The 24,354-nt window shown below is 60.3% G+C and overlaps 3 protein-coding genes across 6 annotated transcripts in view; 1 reads left to right on the forward strand and 2 right to left on the reverse strand.

Annotated features, from left to right (window-relative positions):
* Positions 1–345: 345 nt before the first annotated feature.
* On the forward strand, positions 346–7,523 carry CHPF (chondroitin polymerizing factor). 2 transcript variants are annotated; one of them, XM_026078101.1, is made up of 4 exons: positions 346–2,142; positions 3,225–3,789; positions 4,049–4,231; positions 4,927–7,523. In XM_026078101.1, the coding sequence occupies exons 2-4, from the start codon at positions 3,253–3,255 to the stop codon at positions 6,187–6,189; spliced, it is 1,983 nt and encodes a 660-aa protein (XP_025933886.1). In that variant the 5' UTR covers positions 346–2,142; positions 3,225–3,252; the 3' UTR covers positions 6,190–7,523. The 2 variants fall into 2 exon arrangements, with proteins under 2 accessions (XP_025933886.1, XP_025933885.1); XM_026078100.1 differs by lacking the exon at positions 346–2,142 and having other exon boundaries at positions 2,347–3,789.
* A 7,760-nt stretch (positions 7,524–15,283) lies between these two features.
* LOC112972053 (apolipoprotein L1-like) lies at positions 15,284–18,311 on the reverse strand. 3 transcript variants are annotated; one of them, XM_026078108.1, is made up of 5 exons: positions 18,201–18,310; positions 17,627–17,799; positions 17,237–17,543; positions 16,803–17,137; positions 15,284–16,250 (listed from the first exon to the last, which is right to left on the reverse strand). In XM_026078108.1, the coding sequence occupies exons 3-5, from the start codon at positions 17,540–17,542 to the stop codon at positions 15,479–15,481; spliced, it is 1,413 nt and encodes a 470-aa protein (XP_025933893.1). In that variant the 5' UTR covers position 17,543; positions 17,627–17,799; positions 18,201–18,310; the 3' UTR covers positions 15,284–15,478. The 3 variants fall into 3 exon arrangements, with proteins under 3 accessions (XP_025933893.1, XP_025933892.1, XP_025933894.1); XM_026078107.1 differs by lacking the exon at positions 17,627–17,799; XM_026078109.1 differs by lacking the exons at positions 17,237–17,543; positions 17,627–17,799 and having other exon boundaries at positions 18,201–18,311.
* Positions 18,312–20,987: 2,676 nt separating this feature from the next.
* The window catches only part of ASIC4 (acid sensing ion channel subunit family member 4), a 32,150-nt gene continuing 28,783 nt past the window's right edge, over positions 20,988–24,354 (reverse strand). The window contains exons 4-10 of the mRNA XM_026078040.1: positions 24,189–24,348; positions 23,752–23,808; positions 23,497–23,650; positions 22,814–22,905; positions 22,302–22,381; positions 21,851–21,955; positions 20,988–21,437 (exon numbers count right to left, since the gene is read on the reverse strand). Of these exons, the coding sequence (XP_025933825.1) occupies positions 21,318–21,437; positions 21,851–21,955; positions 22,302–22,381; positions 22,814–22,905; positions 23,497–23,650; positions 23,752–23,808; positions 24,189–24,348 (768 nt within the window). The 3' untranslated portion in view covers positions 20,988–21,317. The remainder of the gene's footprint in view (positions 21,438–21,850; positions 21,956–22,301; positions 22,382–22,813; positions 22,906–23,496; positions 23,651–23,751; positions 23,809–24,188; positions 24,349–24,354) is intronic.

A 24,354-nucleotide genomic window follows, 5' to 3' on the forward strand; every position in this document is an offset into this window, starting at 1 on the left:
AGGCTGCCCCCTGCCCTGCGCCGTCTGCCCCGCGCCAAGGGGCAGGCTGCCCCACCATCTGCCCCCAGCACAGCGGCTGGCTGCCCCCTGCTTTCTGTCCTGTGCCCCCCGCTTTCTCTCCCGTTCCCAAAGCCGGCTGTCCTGTGCATCACGCCATCTGCCCCCTGCCTGAGAGCCAGCTGCCCTGTGCCAGTGCTGCCTTCTGCCCCATGCCCAACAGCTGGCTGCCCCGTGCCCCTGCCTTCTGCCCCATGCCCATGCTAGCTGCCCTGTGCACCCCATGGCCCCGTGCCTAGCTGCTGGCTGCCCACGCTAAGCTGTCAGCTTCCGTTTGCCCCCTGCTGCCCCCCATTAAGTGGCTGGTCACCCTGTGTGAAGCAGCCAGATGCCTTCTGTCCCCCCGCTGCCCCCTCGTGCTCCTTGCTGGCTGCCCGAAGCCAAGTGGCCAGCTGCCCCGTGCCAAGTGGCTGCCGGCCCTCCTGTATGAACTCCGACAGGAAAGTGTAGGGCCATTTCCCGGCTGCTCAGGAAGTCCTTCTGCAATAATGACTTCCGTTAGAGGTGTCTGGCTGTGCCACAGCTCCCGGCTGGGAGCCACCCCGCTGCCGGAGCCTGCCCCGCGCTCCGTGACGCTCTGCAGCCCAGGGTTGGCGTGGACCGCTCCGCACAGCCCTGGTGTGGGGATGGGGCTCTGCCCCCAGCACTCATCACTCCTTATTGATACTTGCAACTCTCTTATCTAATGTAAACTTGCTCTCTTGTTGGCCTGAGACCCTTCCTTCTCGGGCTGAGATTTGACATGCCCAGCCTGGGGCTTGAGGGGAGTCTGGGGGGCTTCGTCTGAGTTGTGGTGTGATTCTGTGGCCCATACCGGGGTGTAGAGGGAGAGCTAGTAGGTGGGAGAGAAGGTACCTGTCAGCTGTGGTTGTGGCCAGTCTTGATCTCCCTGAGTCCTGCCCTAACCATAGCTGGTAAGAGCTGTTGTTGGGCTGGTGCCCCATGCTGGGAACAGGAATGAAGTGACCCCAGTGTGCCACATCCTTTACTGGACTTGCTGGGCTTCAAAAGGGCTCTGACAGCCCAGCTCAGAAAACCTTCTAACAAGGTGGCGTGCAACTGTGAAATCCTCCCCTGCTGCGGGAGCTGAGGGCCTGCTCACAGGGGCACCACTGCTCTGGCTGCTCTGCTGCTTCTTGATGCGGCCGAGCTGCCAGGCAGCACTGTGGGCACTGGCTGGCTTGGGTGCATGTGGAGGAGCCTGCTCAGACTGCGCTGGGTGAAAGGAGCCTGCTGCTCCCTTTCTCTGGCACCATGTCGCCCGCAAAACTCTCTGTTGCTGCTTGCTGTCCCGTTTCTGCTTTACTTGTGTCGGTGTGTGCATGTGTGCAGCTGATTTCTTCAGGCTGATGGGGAGCCACACTTTATGTGACTTAGTAATGAGGTCTGGGGTTGCTGGGCAGGCTCAGGAGCATGGCCTGGGCTAATTCCTTTCGTTTGCAGCACAGATGGAAGAAGAGCTGTGGACTATTAACCAGGGCTTTGCCGGGAATAGCTTAGGTCAAGCTCTGTGTGCACAGGCATGGCCATGTTTCTGACTGTTGCTCAGATACTCCCTTGCCCCTGTAAATGTGCTGGGAGTTTTTCCAGGCAAAGGGCACCTGGCATGGTGCTTGTCTGCTCCTGCAGTTCCCAGGGGTGCTGTCCTGGGGTCTACAGCTTGATTTTTCTTGCAACACTATGGGCTGCTGGAGAGCCTTCCTCTGCTGCTTCCCTTCCTCCCCTCCATTTCCTGAGCTCATACAATACCTCCTTCCCCCTTCTCCTTAACCCTTCCTCTGCCACTGTCCCTGCCTGTGCTGGGAGCCAAGCTGCTCCTCCTGGCGCTCAGCCCAGAGGAGCTTTGTGCCTGTGCTGCCGTGGTGCATAAGTCGCTGGGCTGGATGCAGCACACTCTGCATGACACCCTGCCCTAGGCTGTCTCCTCTCTCCTATCCTACCCTGGCAGGCACATGTCCTGCAGCAGCATGTCCCCACTGCATGCTGCAACCCTCAACCTGCTCTGGGGCTGGGTGTGCCCTGTCCCAGCAGCCCCAGGATGACATGGAGCCAGCAGTGAAAGGGCTTCCTTGTCCCTGCGAGGAGGTGGGCGGACAGAGGGAGCAGGGGGCTGAATGGGGCCAGTGTGTGTGAGGCAGCAGCATGGGAGTGTGGTGGGGGGGGTCGCTTCCTGCCTCCGGGCCGTGTTGGAATAATTAAACCTGAAAGTAATTGTGAGTCTGGCAGCTGGGGGCAGCTGTGGGGAGGGAGCTCCGGCTGTCCCTGTGCTGGCAGCTGGGCTCAGGCCATGCACTTTCACATGGGAGCTGCCTGCCTGGGGGCTGGCGCAGATCATGCAGCCCTGAGCTCTCCCTCGCCTGGAGGGCGGCACGGGCTCTCACCTAGGCACCGCTCTCCTGGCTCCCAGAGGCCTGTCTGGTGGAGAGCCATGCGTGGGGAAAGGCTGCGAGAAAGTGCCTCTCTGCCCAGCTCCCTGCTCAGATGTCCCAGGTTGAAGGCTGTGTCTGGACTGGCAGCAGCGCAGGGTGTCTGGTGTGGGGGTATTTCTGCTAAAACAGGAGGTTTGGAATCTCTGTTTTCCTATTTTAGCTGCATCCAGCCTTTTGTGAACTTCTTGTATGAGCTGGGCTAACATGACAGCGAAAAGAGAAGGTCCCCTGTGGTCTTAGATGGAGTGGGGGATCTAGACTTCTTGCCTGTGTCCCTGTTCCAGTGGGGATGGAGCCAGTGCTGGGGCTGCAGGGCCCTGGCAGGAGGGCCTGGGGGAGCAGCAGGCTTGGGAAGGCTCTCTGGCTGCCCTGCAGCTGTAGGGTGCCAGCTGTGTTTGCTGTTTGACAGGGCAGGGTCAGAGTAGCGGCTCAGGTACCAGGGTACCTCACCAGAGCTCTCTGCTGTGACTCTTGCCTAGGACCTGCTGCTGGCAGTGTCCCTGGCAGCCTCTGGGTCCCTGTGTGGTTTCCTGGGCCAATGTCTTGTCCATGTGGTTGCAAACCTAGGAGTAGTGTCCCCTTCTTCTGCAAAAGGGCTTAACTCTGGAGCCTGGACACTGAGCCTCACCCCCTTTGCGAAGTCTGGGAGGGAGATGGGGAGATGGGGAGGACCTGGGCCGATGTGGTGGTGGAGCGCTCTGATTGCGGACTGTGTCACATGCACGTTCTCTGTTGCAGGACCCGGTACATCAGCACGGAGCTGGGGATGCGGCAGCGGCTCTTTGTGGGCGTGCTGACCTCCAAGAGCACGCTGAACACACTGGCGGTGGCTGTGAACCGCACGTTGGCCCACCGCCTGGAGCGCCTGGTGTACTTCACAGGCACGCGGGGCCGCAAGGTGCCTCATGGCATGACGGTGGTGACGCATAGCGATGAGCGGCCCATCTGGAACATGTACCAGACCATTAAGTACCTGCTGGACCATTATGTGAGCGACTTCGACTGGTTCTTCCTGGTGCAGGATGATACCTATACAGAGGCACACCGCATCAGCCGCCTGGTCGCCCACCTCAGCATTGACACCCACCTCTACCTGGGCCGCCCTGAGGAGTTCATCGGTGGAGACACCGAGGGACGCTACTGCTATGGCGGCTTTGGGTACCTGCTGTCCCGCAGTCTCCTCCTGCGTCTACAGCCTCACCTGGAGAACTGCCGTAACGACATCCTCAGTGCCCGGCCCGATGAGTGGCTGGGCCGCTGCATCATCGACTACACAGCCATCAACTGTGCTGAGGAGCATGAGGTAGATCCTGCAGTGGAGCTGGGCTGTGAGGGTGCTTGATCCCTGCCACCTCAGCCTGGCCTGTTTTCCTGTCTCACCTTCCCTCCTCCCTTGCACTGAGGAAAGCCTCTGGGCAGTGTCTCACCAGCCCTGCCCACTTCTAGGGACTGTGGGACCAGCTCTCGTGTGCTTTTTTCCCTTGGGCTTGCTTTGCTTGTACCCAGTGGGGTGGCACTGTAGGTCTGGATCAGCTGTAACATGTCTCTCCTTGCTGACACAGGGCCTGCATTACCAGTACTTTGAGTTGGGGAAGAACGTAGACCCTGAGCGGGAGACTGACCCACGTTTCCAGAACGCGTTCACTGTCCACCCTGTGCTGGACCCTGTCCAGATGTACCGGCTGCACAAGTACTTTGCACAGGTGGAGCTGGAGAGGACATACCAGGAGATCCAGCAGCTGCAGGTGAGACCTGGCTTAGTTGGGAGGATCTGGGCTCCTCCTGCCATCCTTGTGGGCTTTTCAGTCTCTTTGGGCCACCTTTCCACTCTAATGTGAGGGCTTTCTGGCCTGGAGCTGTTCTGGAGTGGCATCAGCTGAGCTTCTGTGGCTGCGGTGGTGACAGTGCTGTCTGGAGATCAGTCCTTAAGGCCTCTGCCCTTGTGGCCTGAACCAGGAGGTTCTGCCTCTTGGTTCGTCTGGGCCATGTGGACCTTTGAACCCTTCTCAGATCTTGCTGAACTTCACTTCATGATCCTAACCTCAGAGCGCATGCCTGTGACTTCTGACTGACTTCTGTTCAGCCAAGCAGGCTGTGAGCAGCTTTGGACCCAGGCAGATCCTGGAGCTGTGGCAGTCCGGGATGATCGGGCCAGCAGTGTGCCAAGATCTGGCAGCAAACTCAGAGTGGGGTGGGACAAAGTGCAGGCCAGGCCAATGAAAGCAGCTTATTGTATTCTGTGTGCAGTTCTGGTGAAACCCTGCCACTCTTTTGCTGGCGTCAGTCTGAAAGCAGTACAAACTTGTTTAGCCACTCCTGTCCCAAATAGCAGTATCAAATTTCTGAATATCATGTGTTAGCAGAAGGGGCTCTGCAGAAAGAACTGGAAGGCATATCTGTACCCACCTTGGCTCTGACTGCTCCTTCTCTGCTTTTGCAGCTGGAAATCCAGAACTCCAGCAGGCTGTCTGCAGATGGGGACCACAGCGCCACGTGGCCCATTGGCATTCCTCCCCCATTCCAGCCCAAAACCCGCTTTGAGGTGCTGCGCTGGGATTACTTCACAGAGGATCAGGTGTATGCATGTGTGGACGGCTCCCCCAAGTGTGAGCTACGTGGTGTGGACCTGGCAGATGTGGCTGATGTGGTGGCCACTGCCATGGAGGAGCTGAACCGCAAGTACCAGCCAGTGTTGCATGTCCGCAAGCAGCAGCTGGTGAATGGGTACCGGCGCTTTGACCCCACACGTGGCATGGAGTACACACTGGACCTCCAGGTAGAGGTGGTCACTCAGAAGGGGCACAGCCGCTCTGTCACCAAGCGTGTGCACCTGGTGCGCCCCCTCAGCGAGGTGGAGATCATCCCCATGCCGTACGTGACAGAGGCCAGCCGCATCAATGTCATCCTGCCACTCACTGCCCATGACCGGGACCATGCTGCCCGCTTTTTGGAAGCATATGCAGCAGCTGCCTTTGAGAACAGTGAGAACGCGGTGCTCACCTTCCTCTTTATCTATGACCCCTTTGAGGCCCAGCAGGTGACCCAGAATGACATCTTTGCCCCAGTGAAAGCCCAGATCACTGAGTATGAGCGCAAGTATGCAGAGGTGAAGATCCCGTGGATCAGTGTTAAGACAGATGCACCCTCCCAAATCAAGGTCATGGACATCATCTCCAAGAAGCATCCTGTGGACACGCTTTTCTTTGTGGCAGGCGTGGGCACAGAGGTCACCACTGACTTCCTGAACCGCTGCCGGATGAACACCATCAACAACTGGCAAGTCTTCTTCCCCATTCACTTTCAGGGCTACAACCCTGCCATCGCTTACCACAACCAGGTGCCACCCACCACACTGGACCTGTTGCGGGACGCGGGGCGCTTTGACCGTGATGTCTTCCATGAGGCCTGCTTCTACAATGCTGATTACATGGCGGCGCGCACCCGCATGGCAGGTGATGTGCAGGAGAATGAAGACATCTTGGAGACCCTGGACATCTATGATATGTTCATCAAATACTCCAACCTACATGTCTTCCGGGCCGTGGAGCCTGCCCTGCTGCAGCGCTACCGGCACCAGGCCTGCAATCCCCGGCTCAGCGAGGAGATCTACCACCGCTGCGTGCAGAGCAGTTTGGAGGGTGTAGGGTCTCGTTCCCAGTTGGCCATGGTGCTTTTTGAGCAGGAGCAGGGGAACAGCACCTGAGCCCAGGGCACGGAGGGGCTGGCCCTGCCCAGCCTCTTGCCTGCCCCACCTGCTCTGCTGCCCAGATCTGTCCTCCTCGTCCTGGTGAGTGTGGCATGGCTGCAGTGATCACCGCTAGCTGGTGCCAGAGCCTGTCACTCCATCACCCTGGTGCTACCCAGGTAGGGCTGGGATTTCCCAGCCTGGGCTGCCTGGGATGTTCCAGAGCAGCTGTGGTTTTTGTAGACCCTCACATGAGATTGGGTTAGAGTTATTGAGCTGAGAGCCAGGACACCTGGGTTCTCATCCCAGAGCTGCTGACTGCGGTCCCTCTTGCTCCTGGCTGCAATGGCTGGTGGGAGGAGCAGAACTGTTCTGTCCCTTGCTTTGTCTTGTGAACTGCACCACCCCCGGCCCCCTCAGCCTGAGGGCTCACAGAGCCTGAGGCCCCTGCTGTGGGGCTGTGACTGTGATGAGTTACCAGATGGGGCTTGGGGAGCTGCCACATTTTCCCCTGCCCCCCTGATACAGGGCTGCATTTGCTCATTTGGCTCCCAGTGCTGGGCACTCTTTGGACACTAGGACATAAAGGACCAGAGCACTGGCCCCTGTCATGTGGGGAGAGGTGTGTCCCTGTGCCTGCCTGCTGCAGGCTTGAGTAGGGGGAGGATGGATTGGGGCACGTCTGACCCCAAAAGAGCAATAAGAAGGTTGGTTTTAGTGTACGCCACTTGGTAATGAGACAGAAACCTGAATCCTCCAGGCTGACTGGGGTGGGGGTTCCTGGCCCCAGGATCTGCAGGTGCAGGGAGTGCTGCAGGGGAGCCAGGGATCCTGCTGTATTCACTTACCATGAGCTGCTCCCCATGGGAACTGTGACCCAGGCCTCTTCGGCCTTCGTAGTATCAATAGGACGTAGGAGGTCGCAGCCTTCAGACAAGAGCCTCCTGCTGGAGGTTTGAGCTGTCCCTGCCACCAATCCAGAGCCCAGCGTGGGGCTGCCCTGTGGGCACCTGTCCCAGGGGCTTTGCTGCCTTGCCACTGCAGAAGGGACCCTGGTGCGTGCATGCGCCTGGCCTTTGTGGCCCTTCCTCGTGGCTGGCAGCTGCAGCTTGGCTTCTTCAAGAGCTGTGTCCACTCCGCTCAGTGTGGGGCAGGGGACACCATGCCTGGCCCTGACCCTGGCCAGCACCGCTGAGGCTGGTGGGCAGGATGGATGGTTTGGCTGTGCGTCTCCTAAGGAGAAAACGACTGAGGAGCTGCTCTGTGCTCCTGGTTTGTATTTAACAGTGGGGAGAGAAAGGGGGGGTTGTGTTTACACTAATAAAATGGAGAGATGAACAAGTCGGTCTGACTGATTCTTCCTTGGAGCCAGGCACGGTGGCCTGGGCTGGGGTTGAGCCTTTCTGCGCTCTGGGGAGACTGGTGCAGACGCGAGCTGCTGCTTAGGAGAGAACGTGTGAAGTGGGTGCAAATGGTGTGATCTGTCCCCTTGCTACACCCTCCCGCATCTGGGATCAGCTTGGAAGGAAGCTCCTGGCCAGAAACTTCATCCAGGTACCATGTCGAATCATTACTGGCGAATCTACCCTCTCTGAATTGGTTTCACCCCTTTATGCTCTGTTTTATATCTCAGGCCTTCTCAGAATCTTGTGGTAACAAGTTCCCTAATTTAATGATGTATTTTGGGGTAAAGCACTTCCTCTTTGTCTTTAGCCCTGCTCCAGATGTTCTCACCACATACAGCTGCTATTTGTGTTACAAGAAAGGGTGAGTAAACATACCCTTTCTGTGCTGTTCCAGGCATGATTTTTATGGATCCCTGTGCTCATCCCACCAGCTATTTGGTCATCACTTTTTCCAAGCTGAAGAGCCCTCCTTTATTTAACCTCCCTATGTATGGGAAATGCTCCCTCCCTCTTGCTGTCCTCCTCTGCTCTCTGACCACTTCCCTGACAGCACGTTGGGATGCTAAAGACCTGCCAGACGTGGGTGCGCTTGCGAGGCTCCACTTGTTAAAATAAACGACTTCGTAGGGCAGTGGCATTCAGCACTTGTTCACAAAACTCCCATATCAAGGGCAAAATCCCCAAGAAAATTAATAGCCTACTTGCCTGTAGTTAATAAGGCTATGTTCCGCAAAACTCATGGAAACCCCCCAGGCCTGTAAGGCATATGTTCCCCAAAGAGAGGTATTCTTGTTCCAGTCTTTGTATTCATTGTAGAAACATATATGTTCAAATATATGTTTGTTGTATTTCCGAGAACAATCTTTAGCTTGCTCTAAGCACTTCTATTTTCGATCTTCCCCAAACACGTCCTTAATTCACTTTAAATGTGAATCTGGGACAGGAGGGTGTAAGAAGGATGCAGGTGCATTGCAGATACATTTCTTCTCTGAAAAGCAGACCTAGAAGTCTGAATTGATTAGCTGTTAGAAGAGTATCCAAACATTAATAAAGCAAACCAACTTCAAATAAAATTGGCTGCAAAAAGAAATCCTAAATTGTCGTTTAATTGTTGCAAGATGGTCTAAATATAGTTGCTCTTGTCTCTTCTTTGCTGTTTGCCCAGACTGAGTAAAGAGCTATTTGCATACTTAAAGCTTTGCACTATTAAAACCAATGAACCATCCCCTGCCTGAACATACGTAAGAGCAAATTATAGTCCTTATGGTACTTCCAGCAAAGTTTATTGGTTTCTTTCAAAAATAAGCTGGCAGTGTTCAAAGTCACTTTGGCATTTGCCAGGTTATTTGCAGCATCAAAACATGCTAAATGATGCAGCTGTGCTCTTGTGATGGCAGCGTGGCTGCTGTAGCCGCCCAACATCTTGCCCTCTGCCATGCCCTTGCATGTGAGGGGATGCTGCTGTCACCAAAGCAGCCCAAAAACGATGCTACAAAGAAAACAGTGATGATCAACAGTGGAAAGAGCTCGGTTCTGTGTCTGCTCTGAGTGCAGGTGACTTGAGGCACACGTACAGCTTGAATGGCCAAGCTTTGCTTTCTGAAATTCTGCTCCCAGCTGGAGCCCAACGTACAAAAGTTCACAGCTTTAAGTCCTGCACCAGCGACATCTGCTCTGAGCTCCAGTGCTGAGTCTCTGGCTGGATAGCCAAGCCCACTGCTAGGTTTCAGGCCCCATTTTCCTTGTGGCCTAGCAGTCAGCTTGCACCCCCAAATATGGGGGAAGGCTGCGGGAAGGATGCTCCCGCTGCTTTTAAAGGGACAGTTTTTACAGTTGCAGACTGCTGCCCAGCCCCAGCTGCGGCTGCACCAGGTTTGCCAGGGGCTGTCATACAGATGTTTGCCCGACGAGCCTCTGCGCGGTGCCCCAGCCTGCCCTGCCAGCGCTCCTCTGCCCTGCGCCCCTCACTGCAAGGCGAGTCTCTTCCAGCCCCTTCCTAGGGCTGAGAGCCGTCCTGGCTCTTGTGAGCCCTGGCTCATGCTGGTGTCCCAAGAATGGCTCTTTCGCTTACCTTCTTCCTTGCAAGCAGCCTTGTTTGTGCTGGGTGACTGCGCTGGACCGTCCCGCAAGCACCGCAGGGCATGTCTGTAGCCTTTGTGAGCAAAGTCAGAATTTTTCAAAAACTTATTTTATGCATTTCTGTAGCTTGTCTCACGTCCACTTTGCTGCGTCAGTGTTATTTCCCCCTTTGTAGCTGCTTTTCCCTGACAGAAAAGGAAGGCAATTACTCTCCGGCCCCTAGAGGAGAGGCTGGACCTGGCTCGGCCGTGGAGGCACAAGGGGCTCAAACTGCACAGCTGGCAATTCTTCTTCTTCCAGCAGCCCCTCTCACGCCGAGCACAGAGAACCAGACATCCCTGTTAGCTTTGGCCTGCACCTCGGGTGAGTTAATGCTGCACAAATAACAGCCAGCCTCTTTCTGCAGCTCTGATGCATCTCGAGGACACCACGATTAGGGAGCCCCGGGCAGTGCTGGCTGGGGAGAGGGGCCACGCCAGACCTTCCCCACCTCTCTGAATGTGTTCCCAGAATAATTTCCAAAGCCTGCTGGGCCTTCCTCTATAACAGCAAGTTCTCTGTCAAAAAATAGTCCCCAGATTTGCAGCAGGGGAACTTTCCGACAGGACGGGTGGCCAAAGGCAGGCGCAGAGGGCTGGGAGGAGCGTGTGCCTGCATGTTTCAGGTAGCCACCGCTGGAGGACTTGGGGAACGGGCTGGACGTGTGTCTGTTGGCAGTGTCACAGGCAGGAGAGAGATTAACGCCCTTCTCTCCCCTTCAGGCCCGCAGCTGAAGGGTGAGCTGGAGCCAGCCAGCCTGCGCGGCAGCCAGCGGAGGAGGCAGAGGAGCTTCACCAGCGTCGCTAGCTATTTTCAGATCAGCCGGGACCGCTCACGCCGGGACTGTGGAGAAGGGCTGGAGCCGTTGCGGAGCCACTATCTCTCAGCACGGAGGGGCGAGAGGTCATGGGGGAGGGGGGAGCCCGACCTATCTGTCTTTAGGAAGAGGGAGAGAGAAGCCAGGGAATTCCTGACAAACCAGCTCAACAGCCTTTCCTAGAAAAACACCGGGACAAACTAACAACGAACAACGTGTAACTGTAACTGCCAGGAGGGTGGGTGACAGCCGATAGAGAGCTGTCAGGAGCGGGCCGTGCCAAGGAAGCCTCATTTCCCTCTGCAGCCAGGGCCGGGGAAGCGGCCCCGTGGTGTTAGACAGCCGGCCGTCGGTGCAGCCGGCTGGAAGTGTCGCTGGACACGCACCAGGCACTGGCCTCTGAGAGGGCTCTGGGGGGGGATGCGAGCCCAGCTGGGGCTCACCACCGGGGTGGTATCAGGCTGGGTGACCACATCCAGCTCATTCAATGCTTTCTTAATCGATATGGAAGCCGGAAGAATGTAATTATTCTCTGCCACCAGGCCTGAGGCGCTGGACGCATGATGGAGCGGGGAAGTGGAGACGGCTCTGCACGAGGGGAATAGCCTTTCTTGCGTGGGCGCTGGTGGCTGTGGCACCCTGAGACAGATGTGGGCCAAACGAGGAGTAGGAAAGTCCAAGGTTTCGTTGCTCAGGGACTCAGCAGTGTTATCCCAGGCATGCCACCTGGAGCACGGGTAAACCGAGCGGCCGTGGCTGGGCTCCTGACTGCGCTTCGACGGATGCTCTGCTTTCTGCGGGAGTGGGGGGAGCGTTTCAGATCCGCTGCTGGGAGAAGCCTGCATTTCCCGTTTGCTCCTAGGTGCGTGGCAGTGCAGGGGCCACTGCCACTGGTCTCAGGTGTCCCACCTGCCTCCCTGCTCCTGCTCTGCCCCATCCCGCCCCACTGCTGCCTGCCTTGCAGTGCATCCTGCGGGGGCCACACGCTCAGGACGGCAGTGCCGGCAGCGATGCCCTTGTAGCTACTTGGTCCTCTAAACGAAGAGCGAGTAGCTTTCCTTAAAGAGTTTGGGACCAATCTAGCAGCGCCGTTTTGCAGCCTGCCAGCAGCCAGTCAGATCAGTGGGTGCCTGTAACTCACCCAAGTGGAGCCGGCAGGAAGAAGCTGTTGTTATTTGGGTTTAGGCTGAGGCCACAGGGAGCCTTCGCATCACTCTTCATGGCATGAAGGGCCTCACATCCAAAGCACGCCTCCGAGCAAAGCCTCAGGCTGTGCTTGCAGGAGTCGCAGAGCAAAAACCACAGTGCTCGGAGGGTGAATGCAGTCCCTGGCGCCTACGCGGGGAGAAGGGCCCCGATGCCGGGAGGATCTCCAGGCCAGCACGTGCCCCCTTCTCAGGAAGGAACCATGGCAGAAGGAGCAACGGCATTTCCCCCGGGCCCCTCTCCGCCAGGGACACCCATGCCGGGCAGTGTCCTCCGTGCCTGGCTGAGGAGCGATGGCCCGGCCACGGCTGTGCCTCCCCTTCAGCTTCCAGTCCTGCGTGGGAGCAGGGGAGGGCACCCTGCAGCCAGCACATGCTGCTTGGCTGACGCCTGCACTGAGCTGCCGGCATCCCGGAGAAGAGAACTGGATCATTAGTTAGTGGCAGAGTTTTGTGGAGAGATGAGGGTCCCTCCTGCGAGGGGGGCTGGCGAGGAAAGGGATGAAGCAAACATTGCTGCGCTTCGGGCTCCTGCCTCGCTGCCCAAGGCCAGAGGGGCCTAGTGAAGTGCGGGACCGTGAAGGTGAAAGCCTTAAAAGAGGAAGCAAAGGTGGAGTGGTTTTGGGTGGTAATATGGTCAATTTGCAACTTAATGGAGAGAGAAGTTTGCAAACCCTGTTCAGGTTTGATCAATATGTTTGCACAATTTGTGTATTTTTTCACAAACGCAGTTGCAGAGTCAGAGAAATAAAAAGGCAGCTTTCCTAATGGGGTAGGAAAAGGCACATTTCTGCTGCCCAAAGACTTATGCCTCCCACAGGAAGATTTGCTGAAGATGTTGTTGGCTCACCACATCCTTTGAAAGGAGCAGTGTGTGTTCCCCGTCGGTGTCTGCTACGTGGCTGTTTGTTGGCCTGTTGGAAGAGGGCCACGAGGAACAATTCAGCGTGAAGCGTTTTGAGCTATGAGAGGGGCTCGCTGGCCGTTACGTGTAAGGAGCAACTGCTACCGCGGGGAGCGGTGAAAGTCTCCATTTGTGGGAAGCCACAGGGAAAGAGCGAGAGAGCAACGGGAGCACCAGGGGTGGCGAGGGACCCGGGGAAAGGGACATAAGCCAGACACAGTTTTCCTGAGCCTTCCCGCAGCTGGCCCTGGTGGCAGGACAAGCCCTTCACCCCTGCGTGCCGGGACGGGGCTGATGGGTGCCTCGGGGCTCCAGCCACCATAGCCGGGAGGTCACCTGCCTCATTCCTCTACCTCAGAGTCACAGCAAGGAAAAGGGCTTAAACTGGCAAAAAACAAGCTGCTGCTTTGTTGGGGTATCCCCCTTCTCCCCCCACCCCCAATAATTTGTTTCCCAAATGCAGTTATGCGTGCGGGTCTCTGTGCAAATACAGAAGCGAAACTGGTAGCAGGGAAGGCAAAATCTGCTTCTCTAATCCTGCATGATGTCTTGGAGTTCAGATCACTTCTGCCTACATTAAACCATGATGGCAGATTTATTTCAGATATAGCAATGTTAATCAGCTCAGTATCTGACCTTTCGTAGGCTGTAGAAAGCGAGTCTGCGCCAGGAGAGAGTTACAAGACAGGCGAGGTGGAGCGTCCTTTCTTTGCTGCGTTTTAGCTGGGAAGAGGCCAACGCTGCCGCGCTGTCTGTCCTGTAGGAGTGGGGCTGCTGCTTCACAAGCCGTAAAGCAGGTAACGAAACACCGGGAGCATTTCCTCCACACCGCTCAGAGGAGAAAAGCTGCTCCCGGGGGACAGAGAGACTCTGGGCTTCCTCTGGGGGCACCCATTTCCACTGATACCTCGCAGAGCAAAATACAACAGATAGACACCACCAGAGCCAGGCCAAGGCAGGCAGCCCCTTTCAAGAGGGTGTAGGGAGCTGCAGTCTTATTCCCGATGCTTTTCTGGCCAAATTCAGTGAAATGCAGCCACGGGGTGCTGGCTGCCCAGTGGCACCAAGACACCAGCGCTGCTTAATGGAAAGGGAAATGGACTTTAGCTGGGAGCACAGAGCTGCCCCTGCAATAATCCTGCTGGCCACGCATGCCTGCCAGCCTGGGCTCACATGCCTCACCCACCACGACATGCCGGGCTGGTCGCGCCAAGGCCGCAAAGAGGAAAGAAATGCAAACAGACAACAGCCCACGGTAGGGGAGGGGTTTCCCTGCACGGGGGACGGCAGGGCTGAATGGAGAGCATGCCAGCAGTGCTGGTGCTGAGCATCAGGGCGCTCTGGCACGCCTGGGGATGTCCTCACCAGGACCTAGCTTTGGTGCTAGCTCTCCCAGCAAGTAGGTCCTGGCAAAACGTCCAGGACAGAAACGGCGAGCCAGCTGGGGGGACACGTCGCTGGCGTGCTGAGACTGCGTTTGGCAGGAGATGCTGTGGGTCATGCCTTTCACCCCATGCTGTCCGTCATCACTGCCGCTTCCAGGCAGAAGGTGATGGGGAGGATGTGACAGCAGCGAGGGCACGTGTCCCGTTGTGCTTGAAGGCTCACTTCTATCCCCTCCAGTTCCAAGCCGGATGACTTGTTTTCTTTGAGATGTGGCTTTTCCCTGGAAAGAGCTGTAGTGGCAGTGCTTTGCTATGGATGTGCGATGGAAGTGCCTGAGGAGGGGCCTGGCACATCCCACTGTGGCAGTCGGTGTAGGCAGAGGGCCAAAGAAGGCGTCACCGGCTGCTCCGTGCCGATGCCCTCTCCTTGTGGGCTGCAGGGGCTCGGGTACCACTGCACTGCATCCCCGAACTTGGGGACAGCCACCAGCGACCCCACCTGCTGCCCAGCTGAGACCATGGTCAGTCGGAGGAGATGTGACAGGAGCAACAGCCTGCCGGAGCACGGCTGCCCTGGGAGCGGTGAATGCTTCTCCCCACCGCCTGGCTGTCACCCGTGGGGTGAGGGGAGCTGTGACCAGTGCTGTGCCGGATGCACAGCGTTTGTTCAGAGGGCTGCGCTAATTAAAATTAAGGGCCTGTTTCACTATTGTGAATCCCCTTCTAATTATAGCATGCCAACTATTTAATGCAGCTCATTAAAGGCAATTCAAACAGTGCTTGGCTTGATTTAGTGTTGGCAATGGACTGATTTGAGGGCTGAGAACAGTGTACGGTGGTTATAGCTGCCTGGCAGCCCAGCAAGCCCCAGGGAGGCAGCGGCACCATCCCTAGGGGCAGCAGCACCAAGTCTGGTGAGAGCAACTGTGGCCCCTTGTGCAGACGCAGCGTGGGAGGGGGCACCCCCAGCAGCACGGGGGTCCGGAGCACCCTGGGGCGAAGCACGAGCAGCTGGAGCAGGAGGGTACCCTGTTGGAGAGGTGGCGTCCCTGCTCAGGGCCACCGCTAAACCCTGCTCCGTGTCCTCCTGTGGGTCCTTCTTGGCCTCACGTCGTCATCAGCGGGAGATCTCACCTGGCTCCTGGCTGGAGCGGGGTGCTGGGGCTGGCGCTCCCGTCCCCTTGCCTGCACCATGCTGTTTGGAGGAGGTGGGAGCCTACGGCAGGTGCCAACCTCCAGGCACAAGCTGGGAAGTAGGGAAATGAAAGGACCTGAGCTATGACTGCAGCAGATGAAAATAACTTTACTTAAAATCTTTGATAGGTCACACAGAAAGAGCTATTTCAGGGTTCTGGCAAATCGCCCTGTTCGTAGCATGGGGCACATCCTGAGGGCCTCAGTGGCCCCACTTTGTCCTGAAGCCCTGGGAACCCTGGACAAGCCATCTCTGAGGCCTTTCTTTCTGCAGTTCTTCACTCCTGCTCCTCTAAAATCCTGTTTATTTTCTCACAGAATTCATCAATGATGTTGAACTCTCTCTCTAACGTAGCAGCTGCTGCGCGGATGCTCTTTGCCAGCTCTGACCGTGCCCCGTGGTGGAAGTGAACTGAGTCCTTGGTGACGAAGAACAGGTCTAGGGCCAGGGACAGGCCCACGAGAATGTGGGTAGCTGTCCCTGCAAACCTGACGGCGTGGCTGGTCCCGGCCAGTACCGTGCTGGCCTTCGCCATGCTGGTGACATTGAGGACGCTGCGGCCGAGCCCTCCCACCACCCGAAACACCCCCAGGATGACCTCTGTACTCTCGTCCTGCCCAAGGAACTCCAGAAGCCCCCTCGCCGTCTTGAAGGGCTCCAGGCTGCCCGTGAAAATTTCTACTTGCCTCTGAAACTCCTCCACGAGTGTTTCCACCTCACCCTTCTTGACCAGGCTGTTCACGCTGTCGCTGATGGTAGCGGTGGCGCTGGTGAGTCCCCCGACTGTTGAAATGCCAAATCCCACCGCAGACAGGACCAGCGAAGTGCCCAGCATGGTGGGGGCCAGCAGCAGCCCGGCCAAAGCTGCTACCCCCCCTGCCATGCCCACCGCCCCGCCAGTGACGTTCGCTACCATCGCTCCTCTGTGACACTTGTCCACGGCCTCCACCACTTTCCAGATGTCGGATAAGCATTTCTTCATGGCGTCCCTGGCTGGCAACAGGGACAGCCTCACCGTGTCCCCAATGGTGCTCCTCCTCACTGCCGAGCTAGGACGGAACATCCAGGGGCTGTTACAGCACTTAAGGTTTGGGGACTACCTCATCTGGGCTCCTCCAGGGCATGAGGTGCCCAGGGAACATGGCCCTTTGGACATGTGAGGACCACTGCACAAGGACCTCCTTGCCCCACCACATCTGCACTGCCTATGGGGCAGGGGTGGCTCTGGGCTCTGTCCGCAGCCACTGGAGATCTAGCCAAGACATGGGGCAGCAAAGCAGGGGTCAGAGCACAGTTATCTGGCGGGCTGCGATAGCTGCTTTGGAGGAGGAGAGCTGAGAGCTGCTCTCGAAGCTCCACTCGTGCATTGACCAGGTCTCCCCGACCACTGTGGGATACTGAGCCCGGGGACTGTGCAGGAGCCCGAGGAACCCTTTCCTGCAGCACTGCTCTGGTGCTGCCACCTGCCTCCCGTACTCATTCCCACTCTCCCCTCAGCTGCCATCCCTCTTCCCACTGGTGGCTGTGCCCCAGGCATTGAGAGATCCTGGGAGGGAGCATCCACAGAGCCTCTCTGAGCCACCGGCGATGCGAGAGCTCACCTCTCTGTAGGTCCACAGGAGAGGCCGCTCCATGGCACGGCGTTCTCACAGATGGAGTTCCTCGCCGTCTCCCCACAGCAGGCGTAGCGGTCACCCCGGTAGGGCTCGCGGTGCTTCAGCACGATCTCAAACTCGTACTCGATGCTGTTGGCATTCAGCAGCGCTTTCCGGAGGGACTCAAACGCAGGTGTGTGCGAGTCCGTCCATATGATGGCACCTCCGGTGCCCACCTGGAAGCTGGCCGTCGTGTAGGTGATGTCGTGCAAGCCCAGGAAGTGAGAGGCTTCGTGGATGAGCGTCCCTGGCTGCGAGTCTTTCTCAAGCTCCCTGGGGGCCTGTCAGAAGAGTGGGCACAGGTAAATGGTTCGGTCTGGGGTGTTTTTCTTCACATAGGCGTAGGACCTAGCCTTGCAGGGGTTCTTCTGGAAGGCCACCTGTTCAAGCTGCGAGATGAGTTGCCGGAGCAACTTCTCCGTGAGCATGGCATAACGCTCCACCCAGCAGCCGTCCCCCTTGCTCCCCCTGTCCAGCACGACCACATCCTTGAGGTTTTTTATCAGGACTCGGTCCTTCCTCAGTGTGTCCTCCAGCACCTCCAGGGCTGTGCGCTGGGCTCGCCACACAATCCTGCTCTCCTCCTCGCTCAGCTCTTCTGTCACATCTTCGCTCTGGGGCAGGACACAGCACAAGCTCCTCGTCGCGGCCTTGGTGTGGATGAAGGTGGCTTTGTAGTGGGGCATCCTGGAGGGGCACATGAGTCAGGGCCTGGTGGCAGGGACAGCCCTGTCACAAAGGTCCCTGCGGTCCCCAGCCTTGGGACGTACCATGCACGGGGCAGTCCTGCCGGTTAACAGCGTGGTGTTGGGGACCTGCTCTGCCTTTGCAGATGACATCTTGCAGCATAGCACCAGGCTCAAAAAAGCTTAAGGCGGACCTCTCGCACAGGGTGCTCTGAGACACCAGTCTTCTGGGCTGTCCACGTCCCAGCTGCACCCAGCTTAACACATGCATCGTCATTACCGGTTTAGAGGGAAACCTGCAGGGCCTGGTGCCAGCAGGCTCCACCACAAGACCAGATCCTGCCTCCCACTTCAGTCCCTGTCTCTGTGCCGCAGGGTGGCCCGTGGGGATGGAGCAGGGCTGGGAGGAGGCAGGAGCTGAAAGATCAGCTCGGTAGAGGGAAGCCCCGCTCCCCGTGGCACCCAGGAGGCTCCCATCATCGCGCCCTCCCTCCAGCTCAGGTCCCATCCGCCGCCTCCCACGTTTCGGTCTCGACCAGCACCCCCTCCTCTCGGCGGCCCCGCAGGAGTCCCCGAGCTCCCCTGCTGAGGGAGAGCTCCCTGGGGGGGAGCTGAGCATGCCCCTGGGAGTGGGGCTGCCGCGCTGCATCCAGCTCACCTGCGCGTGCCCCCGGCTGCGGGGCAGGTCGGAGCCCGTCTCACCCTGCGTGGTGGCCGCAGAGGGCGACGGAGGGGGAAGGCACCCCGCCAGTGGCCCCGTGCGAGGGCAGTGCCGGTGTGAGCACTGGCTTTTCATTGATATGGGGCTGTGTTTGTCCCTGATAACACGCATGGGAGCGGAGGGGCCGCCGGCATGCTCACCCGTGCCGGGAAGTCAAGGGGCTGCTGCAAGGGGGCCTGGCTGCAGTCGGAGGTCTGGCGTGCAGCTCTGCGCGAGGGGCAGGACCCAGCCCAGCACCCCCTGCCGTAGTTTCGGCAGCCCCCGTTTCCCTGCCCACCTCAGGCCCTGCAGCCGTGCTGCCGCAGGTGGGATCCCAGCCTTCCCAGCGCTGTCTGTGTGGGGCCGATGGAGCCGGGCTCCGGCCCTGGCAGGGCGTCAGCGCTGCCTTCAGGACGCCCCGCTGGGCTGCTGCCTCGGGGCAACGATGCGGGAACGTGGGTACAGCTCCCAAACAGCCTGTCGCGATTTCTGCTGCTGGGTGCTATCCCGTGCGGAGCTGGCAGCAAGCCACCGGCACCCTTGTGCAAGCACCCTGCAAGCGCCGCACCTCTGCTGCGAGCCGCGGGCCAAGAAAAAAGCTGGGGAGTGGGAATAGCTTTGTGCAGAGATGCGAGCCAGCGATGCTTGGCTCCCCGTGGGGGGACCGGGCGCCCCTGCCCCTCGCCTGCTGCTCCCGGCCCTGCGGCGATGGCGGCCCCATCCCTCACAGGCAGCTCAGGATCTACTTGTGCCTCTTTATTAGGGAGTGTTTGTACATTTATAAAAGTGACGCACATCTCTTACATTCACCAGCACGCCAGCGTTCATGCCGGCCCTCCCACCCCGCCGCCCCGCCGCGGTGCCCCTGCCCGCCCTCTCTGCTCCCGCTGGCATGGAGGGGGCCGCATCCTGCACCCAGCACCCTGCACCCCTCCTGCCTGCGCTGGCAGACTGCGGTGTAAGGCTGGGCATGCGCTGGCTGGCATGGCCATGGCATGTCCCCAAGCTAACATGTGGCATCGTGCCGGGGACACTCATCCCTGTGCCTGGATGGTGGCGAGGGGGCACATCGTGGGTGCTGCAGGGGCTGCCCCGTGGCGCCGTGGAGCCATGGCACAAGCGCCACGATCCCGTGGGGAGCAGGCGCAGGGCACTTGGGCCAGGTTCCCCGATGCAGCTGCCGTGCTTGCCCTGGCTGGGGGGTTTCTGTGCACCCCTGTGCAGGAGGCGTTGGGCACCACGGTGCCAGGTGCTTGCACCAACAGGGGACACACTCCCACGTGCGTGCATGTTTTGGGGGGACATGGAGGGGTGCATACCCAGAGGCGAGGCTGCTGGGCACATCACAGGGCTGGCTCCTGCGGGGTGGGTGGCCGCTGCTCTGCTCGCTGCCCTGCATCTCCCAGGCCTCCTGCGCCTGGGGCTGTCGGAGCAGTGAGGATGCTGGCTGCCCCTGCTTCTATGGCTTTGGCCCCAGTACGGCACGGCTGTGCCCATGCACAGCCTGGTGCACCCTTCCCCAACCCGTCATCCTGGGGTGGGAGACACCAGCCCCCAGGGCCAGCCCTGCACCAGTGCTCCATCCCGGGGCACTGGGGAAGGGGACCAAACCAGCAGGGCCTCCTGCCTAAACCCCAGCCTCCCCTGGAGGTCACAAATTCCTGCCATGGTGCCCCCTCTGCCCTGTGTGTATGTCGAGGGGGGCTTTGCCAGCCTACCCCCCCCTCCTGAGATATTTTGGGGCTGTTTGCCCTGCGCTGGTGCCTGCTACAGTGGAGGGGAGGAGGCAGTGTCCTACAGGAAAGGGGGAGTGCTGCGGGTCCCTGCTGTCCCCTGGGCAGCAGGAGGGCTGTGTGTGCCAGTCCCGGCCTCGGAGAAACCTGGTGGGTCAGGATGTGGCGGTCCGGGCTGTGCTGGGCATGGAGCAGCCTCCTAACTGTGTGCAGTCTGGGAGAGGCACAGTGGGTGCTCAGCACCCGGGAGAGGAGCGTGGCAAGGGGGATGTGCGCTGGTGCAAAAGAGCTGTGACAGCCAGGGCAGCAAAGGCAGGTCCCCTGCGCCTGCTGGGCTGTGCTGGACGGCTGCAGCCCGGGGCGAACTGCTTTGAGCAACGCCTGGGAAAGGAGCGCCTGGAGAGGGCTGGGGGGGCACAGTGGCACTGGGACGGGAGGAACGGGGCAGAAGAGCAGGGGGACAGGAGATTTGCAGTGCAGCAATGGCCTGGGGGGTTTTCAGGGCTGACACTGGCGTGTGTGGGGGGGTCACAGTGCAGGGGTCTGGCTGGGAACAGTGCTGGGACGGGGGCTGCTGCCCTGGCAGGTTGCACGAGGGTGGTGAAGGATGGCCAGGTGTGTGTGGGGGGTGTCACAGTGCTGGCGGCGCCGGGGCCAGAGGGGGCTCAGGGCAGTGCCATGCAGGTGTTACTGCAGGTGGGGTGGCCCTGGGCTGGCCCGGGGGGGCCCGTGCTGCTCAGAGGTGGTGCCCTGCAACGCTGCCCTTCATGCAGCGTGAAGATGTTCCCTGTGGAGGCTAAAAGCTGTTCCAGGCACGTCTCCCTCCTGGGGGACGGTGCAGGGCAGAGCCCCCCGTCGAGGAGGGGTCAGCAGGGAAGGGTTTGGAGGGGCTCACAGGAAACCCAGCTTACCCCACACATGCTCTGCATTGCCAGGACCCCTCTCCCCTGCACCCCACCGCTCCCCCAAAGTCCACCCTGGCATCCCCATCCCTGCCCCCTTGCTGGTCCGGTTCTGCTGCCCAGTCTGTGGCCTGGCGCTGCTCTCGGTCCCGGCYGTGGGGCATCCCCCCTCTACTCTGTGTGCTTTGAGACGAGACCAACCCTGCGTGCTGGGGGCAAGCAGACGGGATGGGTGAAGGGGCCTGGAAGCAGCTCTGGCCTCTAGGCAGCTCCGGGAGCCGGCGGCAGTGCCGGCAGGGGTGAGCAGCACGGGCCAGTCCTGGCAGTAGGAAGGGGGAGGCGGGGGCCTGCGCCCGCAGTGCCGGGTGCTGGAGTCCCTCTCCGTGCGGAGAGTGGGGAGGGGGCCACTGGGGCCCTGCTGCCCGCAGTCCCGAGCTGGCCTAGCAGGCGAAGTCCTCGAAGACGCCCTGGTGAGGGTAGTGGTGGCGGTGGTGGTGGTTGGGCAGCATGCCGGCGTTGTAGGCGCCCTCCACGTGCCGGCCCAGCGTCTCGCAGGGACTCTGCAGGGAGGGCACGGTCAGCGGGGCGGGCAGCCCTCGGTGCGCAGGCCCGGCGGCCCCATGGCCCCCTCCTGCCCCCTGCCCATGAGCGCGGCCGCCCCGATCCCAGCCCCTCTCAGTCCCGCGGGGGATGCAGCTCACCCTGCTCCCTATGAAACACCTCTCCCACCGCAGCGTCCTGGCTCCGGAGCAAAGAGCGCCCGCCTGGCGCTGGCAACCGGCTGCGCGGGGAGGATGCTCTTTGCTCCAGGGCTGGGACGCTGCGATGGGAGAGGTATTTTGCAGGGAGCAGGACGGGCTGCAGGAGCAGGGCTGTGCACCCAGTGCCTGGCCCTGCTCAGCCCCGTCTGCACCGGGGTCCCGTCCCTGCAGCCCTGGTGGGCAGCCCGCCCCGTGGGGAGCGCGGGCTGTACCTGGTCCTTGAGCTCCTCCAGTCCCAGCGTGGCGATGCTGCCCGAGGGCTTCTTCAGGGGTGGCTTGGAGCGGCGCAAGAGCCGGGTCACCCTGTCGCGGATCACCTGGGTGCAGAGAGGGGGGGTCGTACCCAGACACACGTGCGCACGGGCCCACACGTGTGCAGGTGGAGCTCTGCCCAGCTCCCTCCCCACCCGACCCCCGGACACCAAGGAACGCATGGGGACCTGCTCCCCTCCAGTGCTTTCTGCTGTGCGTTGCCCAATTTGGGGGCTGTACTGCCCTGCCCTTTGTGCTAGCCCTGGCCGCGCCGCAGCCTCCTGCGCTGATGTGGGTCAGAGATGGCCTGGTCTGTCTCATCCCCCATGCCTGGCCCCTTGCTCCAACACCTCCCGTGCCCAACAGCCCCGTTCCCACCATGGAGACGCAGCCCCAGAGGGCTCAGCGCACCTCGTAGACATAGTCCAGGATCTCCAGGATGGTGAGGATGCTGGCACCGATGAACAGGCCCATCTGCCCCCCGATGTCCCCTGTGGAGCAGGAGTGAGAGCTGGTCACGGGGAGCTGCGGCACAGCCTGCCCAGAGCCCGGGGCAGGCCAGCAGGGCCAGGGTGGGAGTGCAGTACTGGGGCCGCAGGATGGAGGGGACACTGCTGTGAGCAGAACAGGGGCTTCAGGTTGAAGGGGGACACCACCATGATGGGAGACAGGGGCTGCAGGATGGGGGGTGCCACCACCATGATGGGGGACAGGGGCTGCAGGACAAAGGGTGCAGGGGATGTGGAGGGATGGGGACAGAAAGCAGCATGTCATCCCCTAGCCGGGCTGTGGGCTGGCTCCTGCCCCATGTGGTCTCACCCAGACCAGCCCCACATCCTCCCGGGTCTGGGACCCAGAGCTCTGGGTAATGGGGGGCTGGGGTGGCCAGGAAGGGGTCCCATGGGAATGGTGAGGGGAGTCACCGAGAAGCCCAGCAAGGTCGTAGGCTTTCTTCTGCTCAATGGCCTCATAGTTCAGCGCCTCGAAGAAAATGTCCAGCACCAGGAAGTTCTCCCTGTGGGGGGACAGCAGTGCTTGGCAACAAGGGCTGGCCACCGACTTTCGCACCCCTGTCCCCTCCCCAGACATCCCTGGCTTCCCATAGACCCCAGCCCCACATGCTCCCCGGGCACTCGTGCTGCCCTGTGTGCTGGTCCCCCCCACCTCCAAGACCGCCCGGCAGCCCCACCAGCACTCCCACTCGGGGCGGCGCGAGGCTCAGCGTGGGACTGGTGCCGTGGGGGGGCGAGCGCTGGGGAGACGGAGCCTGCTGCAGTTTCCCTCCTCCCTGCTCCAGTAGCGCAAATGCAAAGTGAGTTATTTGGGTTGCTTTTGCAGGGGCACTGAGTGGTCACGGGCTGGCTGGTGCGATGGGGACATGTCCCAGGTTGGGAGTGGTTGTGGGATGGGGACAGATAAGGACAGGAGGGCTTGGAGGGGGGTTATGGGATGGGCAGATGCTCCAGTCCCAGCCACCTCTGGGGAGAGGATGCTGCAGGAGGACCAGGTCTCTGCAAGTGCCAGGAGCGGGGCTGGGGGTCCCCCAGATTCCTGGTGTCCCGGGGGCCTCCAGGAGCTGATGCCAGCCCCTGCCCGCGCCGCTCACCGGATGTAGGTCTCGTTCTTGTTGTACTTGCGGGCGAGGTAGCGCGCCGAGCCCTTGTTGGGGATGCGCACCATGGAGATCTCCTTGCCGTAGCGCGTCAGGTTGCATGGCGTGGGGCAGCTGCAGCGCTCCTGGCTGTCCTCCACTGCCGTGTCTGGGGGGTACGCACTCAGGTGGGCATGGGCTGCCCCCCGGCCCGGTGCCCTCCCCGGCCCGGCACCCGGCCAGCCCCAGCCCACCCCGCCGTGCACCTACCCAGCGTGTGGTCAGCACACTCGATGTACACGTTGGGAGAGCAGATGGACTCGTTGCCTGGGGAGAAGCAGCGGGTCAGCAGGGCTGTGAGTCCGGCCCACTGCTCCCCCATGCCTTGCCCCGACTTGCTCCCCTGTCGGGCAGGGGTGGCCCCTGGGTGCAAAGCGGGTAGGGAAGGGGCTGATGATGGGTGCAGAGAACGGGGCAGGGGCAAACTCAGGGGGCAGAGAGGAGGAGGCAGGGGTGGTCCTTGGGTGCAGAGGGGAAGGACAGGAGGTGACCCTTGGGTGCAGGCTGGATGGGGCAGTGACAGCCCCCGGGTGCAGAGGGGATGGAGCAGGGGTGACCCTTGAGTGCCGGCTGGATGGGGCAGGGGCAGCCCACGGCAGAGTGGTGTGGCAGCAGGGTGCCCCCGTGCCAGCACCCGTGCCCCTCACCTGGCATGTGGACCATGCGGCAGTGGCAGCTCCGCACCACGGCCTCCTTCTCGCACTGCAGGCGGCAGGCGGCGATGCTGTAGGTGTCGTAGCCGGGCAGCGTCTGCTCCCCCTGCACGCTGGCCCGGCAGTTGCCCCACGGCTGGGGCAGGTAGGTGAGCTGCGG

Source organism: Apteryx rowi, unplaced genomic scaffold, assembly GCF_003343035.1.
Source record: "Apteryx rowi isolate R43461 unplaced genomic scaffold, aptRow1 scaffold_47, whole genome shotgun sequence".
NCBI lineage: Eukaryota > Metazoa > Chordata > Aves > Apterygiformes > Apterygidae > Apteryx > Apteryx rowi.

Coding starts and splice junctions, on each gene's coding strand:
- CHPF (XM_026078100.1), top strand. CDS start 3,148: ATGGGGAGGACCTGGGCCGATGTGGTGGTGGAGCGCTCTGATTGCGGA. Junction 3,790..4,048: donor ACTGTGCTGAGGAGCATGAG/GTAGATCCTGCA, acceptor TTGCTGACACAG/GGCCTGCATTACCAGTACTT. Junction 4,232..4,926: donor AGGAGATCCAGCAGCTGCAG/GTGAGACCTGGC, acceptor CTGCTTTTGCAG/CTGGAAATCCAGAACTCCAG.
- LOC112972053 (XM_026078107.1), bottom strand. CDS start 17,542: ATGCCCCACTACAAAGCCACCTTCATCCACACCAAGGCCGCGACGAGG. Junction 17,138..17,236: donor TCATCTCGCAGCTTGAACAG/GTGGCCTTCCAG, acceptor CTCTTCTGACAG/GCCCCCAGGGAGCTTGAGAA. Junction 16,251..16,802: donor TCCTGTGGACCTACAGAGAG/GTGAGCTCTCGC, acceptor GTTCCGTCCTAG/CTCGGCAGTGAGGAGGAGCA.